Raw genomic sequence first — 8,834 nt, 5'->3', positions numbered from 1 at the left:
AAGTAGCTGTGTGCTCAGTAAACTGCAGCTGCAACCAGTGGGAGCCCGAAGAACAGCAAAGCTGGATGATTAGGAATCTATGTACATGCAAACTTGTTCATCATTTGTAAGCTGCTGTAATTATGTCTGATTCAAGATCCAGGACTGGCATCAAATGAAACTCCATATATGGGGCCAGATCCTAACTTTACACAACTGGGAACATCTGCACAGACTTGAGAGGTCTTGACTAGAACCCAGCATGATCCTGCCTAGACTTGCAACATTTCTGACAAGTGTTTGTGCTGGTGGTGGTCTGTGAGTGAAAGGAGAGTGGTGTGCATTTATCTGGGGATGGCTCGCACCTGGTATGGGTATGGGGACATTATGAGGGCAAAGTGACCATCCTCTCGTGGCTTGGGCTGGTCCTCAGGGAGCACAAAAGTGAACTTCTGCAGTAGAGTGGTAAAAAAAATAAAGAGCTCCATCCTGGCCAGCTGTTCCCCAGGACAGGCACGTCGACCTGCAAGACAGGGAGTAGAAAGCATCATGAAAGAAGACATTAAACTGGGCTGGTTTAATGGGAGGAGCAGCTCATCCCTTCTGCTGTGGCCCTGTCTTGCAGCTGGGTCAGATTTACCTGCTGAGAATGGAAGGAAGGCCTCTGGCTTCACAAACTTCCCATTTGCATCCAGGAAGTGTTCAGGATAAAAGTCATTTGGCTTCTCCCAGACTGTCTCATCCTTCAGCACGGAAGACAAGTTGGTGATGATTGTTGTCCCCTGCACCCCTCCACAAAAGGAAACAACTTATGTGAGAACAGCAGCATTACCTTGGCACAAGGGATCTGTGTGAGTCCCTCTTTTCTCCATGTCTCCCATCTTATAGCAACAACCATTTGGTGCTTCAGAATAAGGCACCAATATCCTCTTTGGTATCTTATTTAAAACAGAGGTAAAGCAGCACACTTCTCCAATGATGTATGGTGTGTGCCCTAAGCTCTGAAGCCTCTGAACTTTTGCAATTTGTTATCTTTACAAAGGCTGTTGCATGCAAATGCCAATTTCATGGTTACACAGTGGAAACAGCCTCTGTTGCTCAGATCCTTCTGAACTTGTTTTATAGCTGGAGAGAAAAAGCTGACTGACAGACATCAAAGCCCGAATTTTACGGGGGCCATGGGAAATTGCAAAGCTTTTCTGTTTCACACATCAGTGTTCTAAGCTAGAGTAGATATCACAACTAAAAAATAAATAAATAAAAAAATAAAATCCCATGCTTGTGTTGCTGCCTGTCACTGTAGCAGTGCTACTTTCTCATCCTTCCAACATAGGCAGAGCAGTGGCTGTCACAGCTCACTGAGAGGAAAGCAAACCTTTGCACTGAGCTGCCACTGCAGTTGGGTTCCCACATAACCAGCAGAAATCTAGAGCAGAAATGTGCCTGGTCTTAGCATTTCAAAATGTTCTCCTTCAGTGCTTGCCAGTGGCTGTGGTTTGGGGCTGGAACTGCAATGCTGCAGAGTTGTTCGGGGTCCCCCCCATCCCCCCGAGGCCTGGCATCTGCAGAGGGAGAGGATGCTGCACTGTCTGTCTGGCCATGGTCACCTTGGGAATGAAGAATCCTTGCAGCGTGGTGTCCCGGTATGTCATGTGAGGCAGTCCAAGAGGAACAGTATCTGTGTGGCGTTGCACTTCATGGAGTGCAGCACAGGTGTAGGGCATGCTCGCTTGGTCCTCCATGGTGGGTGTTCTGTCTCTGCCAATCACCTTATCAATCTCTGCTTGGATCTTACCTGAGAACAGCATAGCTAAGGAGTTAGTGTGCCCTTAGATAAGGAGAAGGGGCTGGTAGGAGAAGGGGCTGCGATCTGTAGGAAGGCTGGTGCCGTGAGATTGCTAGGCACTGGGTGGGAGCAGGACAAGCAATTATAGAAAGGAACAGAAACTGGAGGGGAATGGATTTGGTTTTAGTTGCTTCGAGCCATCTGTATAAATATTCTGTGTGCACCATCTCTTAAATAAAGACACGCTGCCTTACCCCTCCTCTGTGAGGCTGAAAGGGAACCTGGGCATGCAGCATTAGAGTAATGAGACGGATTAGGATCTATAGGGAATATGGTAAGGTAGGTACTCTGACCACTGGAAGTCCCCAAGTTGCCTTCAGAATGAAGTACAGAGTTGATGTGCCCTTCCAACTCCACTCATCAGGCCTGACCTCCTGACACCAGGCCCTGCCAGAACATCCCTATGTTTGGGATGTGTTTCTCCTGGTTTCTGCTAGACCAACAATCACCAAAGCTGTTCCTCGTTGCAAAACGCTCAGGCCACAGAGAGCAGGTGTTCAGTCTTCTCACTGAAAAATGAGGGCTGGAGGGAACACACCCCACCCCTGCCTGTCCTCTCACTCACTCTGTACTTCTGGCTGGAGAACGATGCGCAGAATTGCCCACCGGAGAGTGGTGGTGGTGGTCTCAGAACCAGCTGAAAATAAATCTCCGGTCACCAGGCGAAGGTTTTGATGGGTGAAACCATTTGCTTCAGCTGCCTTACCCTGTGGAGAGCAAACAAACCGGTGATTGGAACTGAGGTACTTGGTGGTCAGGAAGACATTTATTCCAGAACTGAGAAACACTAGATCCTGGTTTGCTGACCAAGAAGTTTATTAGGAGAGTAGAGCACAACACAACACAGGCAGCGGTCTGTATGTGAAGGTCACTGTCTATATCTGAAGAGATGAATGCCACACCTGCCTTCAGGACAGGAGATAACACCCTGTGCTCTCAGCTCAAGCAGACAGCAGACCTCTGCCACTTGCTCTGACAACCCCTCCCAGAGGACATGGAACACAGTTATTAAGGTTTGATCAGATCATAAAACCCACACAGTAGAGAGGAGACTGCATTGATGTGGCAAATGGAAAATTAGCAGTATTTTGAGGGTGTTATCTATAGCCATGCATTAGAGATTCTCACTGCTTCTGCCTCGCTATTTGCTTCCAATAGAAAAAAAAATCAGGGTATCATTGCTGCCTATTACATCTGCAACACCAATTTCAGCAAAACTGTTTTTTCATCCAAATGCTAACTGAGCTCAAATTTGGTAGCATATGAGATATGACAAGTGCCCTGCATGAATTCATCTGCTTGTCTTTTCTAATCCTCTTTATACTTTACTTTCCAAGGGACTAGCTTCTGTTAAGTTATTCTGTATATTTTCATGCTATTGTAGTGTGGATGGCACTTAATGTGGCATTTAAGACTCAACTGTTACTCCATTAGAAGATCTCTGTCTGGGGAGCTGTGGGGCTGACCTGACCAAAGATAACTCATCAGGGGGTTAACACCAGAGAGGTGTGATTAAAGGCAACACAGTCAGGCTCACATCCACCCCTAAAGCAGTGCCGTTCAGTGCAGACTCATGTAGGTCACATTGCTTGGCTTGTGGGTTTCCAAAGCAGCAGTCCAGTTCTGAGCACTCAGATGGTGGAAGGAATTTTCAGGCAGAATTTGCTGCTATTGCTCATCTGGCATGTGAAATTGGTGAATCCACGTGCAGAAACACATAGTGGCTGGATGAGCTAATGCAAGTAACCTTGATTTTATGCTGACTTCATGCTTGACTGAATCAAAGACTCAACCACTTTTAATTTCTATGAGCTTCAGATTTAGGCCTTCGTCTGATCCGTAGGAGACTGGTTCTTAGCAAGCAAGTCACGGACACACATCTCAAAGGAGATGCTGTCTTTCCAAGTCATAACTCATGTTAAAAGCAGGCTACCGACTGAGCAATAATACCAAAAAGCCAGTCTGTTGCTGCAGTTTGTAACTGACTTCAAGACATCAGTCATTAGGGCACTGACATACACAAACTCTTGCATGTTGACCTGTTCCTGGCATAAACTTAGAAATATTAGTAAATTCTCACTAACCACCTTTTAAATGCTTTCAAAATATTGCAGGCTGGAAAGAAGGGAGTTGTTAGATTCTGAGGGGAACATGAAGGTAGAAAATGGGAACAAGAACATCAGCAGTTATTATGGTTTTTAAGATAATAAAGCTTGAAGAGGTTAAAATCTTCTCAAGTTACGAGGTGAGATGAAAAAAGTAGCCATTAGTTAGTAAGAGGGTTTGTACAGCTTTGTGAGGAAATTTAGCTTCTTTCAACAAGATTAAACAGGCAGAGGAATTTCTTCTGGACCTTGAGGTTCTCCTGGTGTCACCCTACCTTCTCCATTTCCTTTAAAAACGCATCAGTGAAATCTCGGATGTAATCAGGGCTCCACGTCTCCTTGTGCTTATCTACGAGGATGTCTATGAAGTCCATGAATGCCTTTTGCCCTCCAAAGACTTTCTGTTCTACTCCAGGGATGCGCAACAAAATGGGCACCACATTAAGAAGCTGGGATGTCAGAACCACAGAGAAAGAGAGAGAGAGAGAGAAAGGTACTATGAGATGTAAAAAGCAAAATAATGAAAACACAATGGTCTTCAGCAAGAGAGGCCAGCTTCTTACAGAACATATTGCTTTACCTGAGGTAGGAATCCAGCTTCCTCATTTATTAATCCTTCAAACAAATGTAACAGTTTCTTGAATGTTTCATCACCATAGTTGAAACGGTCCCCATAGACGATGGAGCAGATCATGTTACAGATAGCGTTGTTTACAAGACAACGTAAATCAAAAGGACGACCTAAAAATAGAAATGGAGACCATGCAATGAAGTTTAGCAACTCCAAGCTGTTGGACCTCAGAGTACACAAATGCTTCCTTGATGCCTTCAAGAAAAAAAAGCCCCCAAGCCCCTCAAATGTATCATACAAGGGAGTGAAGATCTCATCTACTACTATTTGGTCAATCCTTGTTTAAAGGAGTGAACTCCCAAGAAGAGCTGATCTCCAGGTTTGTTCTGTTACTTGACAGGTAACACTTTGCTTTGCATCTAGATCACAGGTGATGTGAAAACTCCCAGCTGCACTTTTATTGCATGTGATAATATCAATATGCTCTACTAAACTTCATGAAGGTAACAGCCAACTCTGAGATTACTTCAATTTTGTCTCTTTATTGTTTCTCCGTTTTTTTCCTGTTTCAAATGGATTAGTGTTACAGTAGCCATACTGTGACAAGCAGAACTGGCTTCAAGGTAGAGCAGGGTCATTAATGGATATAGACTAGAAACATTCAACTCTCTTAGGAAGAGAACACTGCATGCAAACAAGAGGGGCTATAGTACTGCTTCTCTCTCTACATCACTCTACTGCCTTTTTCTATGACTTTCCCATCCTCCTGGATGTGACAAACCTTCTTCAGAATCAATCGCAGAGCACAAAAAATTTGCTTCCTCCCTCACTCGTTCCTCCAAGGATTTCTTTCCCATCCCAAAATTCCTCAAGGTAGACAGCGCGAATTTCCTTTGCTCCTTCCAAACTTGCCCGTATTTTGCAAGAGCAATCCCTGGAATTACAGATGAGCAAGAAATGTCAGGAGCTCTGACCCTGTACATCAAGCACAGTTCACTAGAGAATAACAAACGTGAGTTTGGAGGTACATGTCTGCGTGGATAGATGAAGGAATCTGATCTTGTAAACAGATTACTGCACCTTCTAAAGCCTATGTATGGCTAGTGAAGGTGGAGGAGGATTCAATAAGAGCAACATGTGCTGCTAAGCATAAAGGAATCACTCCCTCAAACCATTCAGCATTGCACCCTTGGCTTGTGTGAGCTGGGCAGCAGGTTCTGCTACTGCACAGGAGCTGAGGATAAGTGATATGGGCTGGAAGAAAGTTAACATTCTTTTTTTGTGATAACAATGACATGCTTAGTGTATGAGCATAAGCATGGGTATCTGGAGCTGCCAGCTTAAACGAAGGCAGGAAAGTCATACCCTGATAGTGTCCTAACACTGCTGAAGAGGTGTGTGCCACCACCTGCAGCTGTATTACAACCACTAAGGGGCTAATCCCCCTTTTCATCAAATCTGACTTCGTCACCACCAAAGGGTGACAGACCAAGATGGAGATTGACCAGAGGGACCAGTGGTGATTGACCAGAGGTGGCACCCTACTGAGAAAATCTTCCATCTACCCACCATCTACCCAGTCCCCCCTTGTGCTAGTGTCAGCAGGGAATGTCCATATCCAAGGGACTTGCCTTCAGCTTCCTTTCCGTAGCCCAGATGTTCATAGATTGGAAAGTACGGACGGTCAGCAAATATTTCTGATTGGTGCACCAGGGCTTCCTTCACTGTCTTATACCCGTTCAGTACTACCACATTGGTCCAACAGTTCTGGAGACTGAAGATGTTTCCATACTTCTTTTGAAGCTACCAAGATATAAAGCTAATTTACTGAAAATGAGCTGAATGTTACATCAAAAACACCACCATATCCTTCTTTAGGGCCTTTTCTATTTACTGATTTTTGAGGTGCTTTTATTAGGAGACCTTCAGCTGATCTTTGACCTTTGTCTTTGCAGTGCAACAGCTCAGAATGGTGCCAAACAGCAGCTGAAGCAGGGATCAATACTCTGTGAAAGACAGAATACACCTATCCTGGCCAAAATGTTGCCATAACCATTGTGCAAATATTTTGAATCTTTTCTGACAACACAAGGTCAAGGACCTTTTTTTGGCAATTTTCAAAGACTGCACACTCAACAATTAATTATTTCCTAATACTTGTATTTTTTTTAATCTGAAAGACTAGGCAAGTTTTGAGTTAGTCTATTTCTACTAGAAGGAAATACTGATGATAAGGTGGCACGTGACATTTTTTAATATGCATTTGTTCCTAAAGATCTACTCAGAGCCCAGTTCCCAGAAACATAGCTGGGAGAAGCAATTCCACAGTGGAGTTTCAAGTCAACTTTTTCTATAAAAGGAGGGTACATGTAAGACATGTAAGTGTCACACACCCTAAATCTTTTGTCATTTGTAAGAGACACAATGATGAAGGCAGGGTGGCTGCACTGATAAGCCTGTTAGCCATAGACTCACCACGGCAGCTTGCCATGGACCTAAGTCTCCTCCAGACAGACAAACCATTTGACTGGACAAAGACTCCTGAGAAGGCAGGTTGAAGCTCCTCTGCTAACCAGTAATGCTGAACAGAGCTCTTAGCAGGCTGTGGGAACACAGTGCAATACTAACAATGCTCCACAGACTGTGCTCTGGTATGGGTTATTTGTTGGTGGTTTTTTTCTTTGTCAAAAAGCTAAGTGTCTTCATTTCTGCACTGTAGCAGCTCAAAGAACTGAAGTATCTAAGGCTGCATTTTGTTGGAAAAGGAATCAGCCCTTCATCTGGATTAGAAACACATCATGCATTTCTACAAGAAATACATGGTCACGACTGTGGTTAGCATGACTCTGGCGTGATACGATTTGAAAATGGAAATCTCTTGGACTGTGTGCAAGCAAAGAATACAGATGCTATATTTAGTTTCTGCATTTGGCAGATTTTGGAGAGACAGCCAAACAGTGCTATCCTAGAGAAAAAGCCTTTAGTGACTGCAGAAACCCCCCTCTCCCCCCCAATTTATCTACTGCAAGCTGTGCTGTGCCTTTCCTTTGAGGAAAGCTAAGCCCCGACTGTGAATAGCAATGTTACCCAGATTTTGGGCACTGCTGCTGGGGCAAATCCTGCAGGATGATCCCTTTAGCTGCAACTCTCACATGCCTGTAGCCATGCTCAACTAACTCACTGGAAGCCTGCCATGCCTGCAGCCACATCCCCAGCCCGTAGATATTTCATCTCCAGTCCTTAGATATTACCTTGTCTTCCTTTTCTTTGTACATCTCAGTGTTCCCTTGCCCCTGGACCTCCCCACGTGCTAAGCTGGTGGCTACCTCTGCAGCCAAGTGGGCATCACCTGTCACTGAGGGCACAACAGAATCTCCCACTGAGCTGATGCAGAAATCAGGAAAAGGAGGCTGGAAAGTGTCGGTGTAGGATTATCAGTTTATCTGTATGGGACAGTTCAGTGTCCTGGACTCTGCAGAGGGCATTGTCCTTCAGCTTTGTGCAAGAGAAGATCGTGCCAAGGTGTCCCCACCCCTCCTGGGCCCACAGTTTTGTGAGGGGCACTTTGTCCCAGGAGCTGGAACTTACCTGGCTGAAGGAGATGTGAGGGTTTTTGAAGTCCACAGACAGCATGGTCCCAATGAAGGGCAGTGACACTGGGCCCGGTGGGTAATGGCTCCACTTCCTCCTGCGCTTCATGAAGTCAAAAACTAAAGTGAAGACCATAAGAAAAACTGCCAGGATAGAGATGTTGCTCCAGCAGAATGACAGCTGGGACCCGAGCCACTGAAACAATGCCATTTTGTAGCCTCTCTACTTCTTGGTCTTCCTCTTTTGATCCAAAACTGTCTCTGCCTCTCCTCCTCTCTCCTCTCCCCTCTTCTTGCTTTCTTCTCTTCCCCACTCTCTCTTTTTCTATCTCCCTGCTCCACTCTCCCTGGAACTGCGGGCCTCTGGCTGTGGGACTTAGGTCAAACCCGAAGCTCCTCCTCTGCTAAGCTCAGCCTTGGGGGAGTGGTGATGTGGGTCATCCCTCTCCTTCCTCCTCCCTCTCCAAAGCCAGAGGTGGGAAGCCGCTTTTACCTTGACTTTTTCTGCTGCCAACTTCTGCCGGGGTGCCCTCTGCGGAGCAGGGATGGGTGAGGTCCAGGGATTTGCTCTCTCTCTCTCCCACAGCGGAGTTGGGATCACAGTTGACAAGCAATCCAGTCTCGCTGCATTCTCACGGGGCGGTTTTGAAAGAGTTTGTTTTAATCTGTCACCTTCTTGTTTGTACGGACAAGTCAAGGGTGAGGCATCTCCTGAACACAGATCATCCAGGTTTCTGTTTGCA

General features: G+C 45.5%; 1 protein-coding gene across 1 annotated transcript; it reads right to left on the bottom strand.

Annotated features, from left to right (window-relative positions):
- On the bottom strand, positions 1-8,447 carry LOC103531859 (cytochrome P450 2D14). Its single transcript, XM_008497552.2, has 9 exons — positions 8,090-8,447; positions 6,133-6,304; positions 5,283-5,435; positions 4,511-4,671; positions 4,206-4,379; positions 2,391-2,532; positions 1,587-1,774; positions 620-761; positions 1-502 (listed from the first exon to the last, which is right to left on the bottom strand). Exons 1-9 carry the CDS (start codon positions 8,300-8,302, stop codon positions 324-326), a joined length of 1,524 nt encoding a protein of 507 aa, XP_008495774.1. The 5' UTR covers positions 8,303-8,447; the 3' UTR covers positions 1-323.
- Positions 8,448-8,834: the final 387 nt, after the last annotated feature.

The sequence above is a fragment of the Calypte anna genome, chromosome 1 (assembly GCF_003957555.1).
Source record: "Calypte anna isolate BGI_N300 chromosome 1, bCalAnn1_v1.p, whole genome shotgun sequence".
Classification (NCBI taxonomy): Eukaryota; Metazoa; Chordata; class Aves; order Apodiformes; family Trochilidae; genus Calypte; species Calypte anna.
This window is presented reverse-complemented; position numbering and strand designations above follow the sequence as displayed.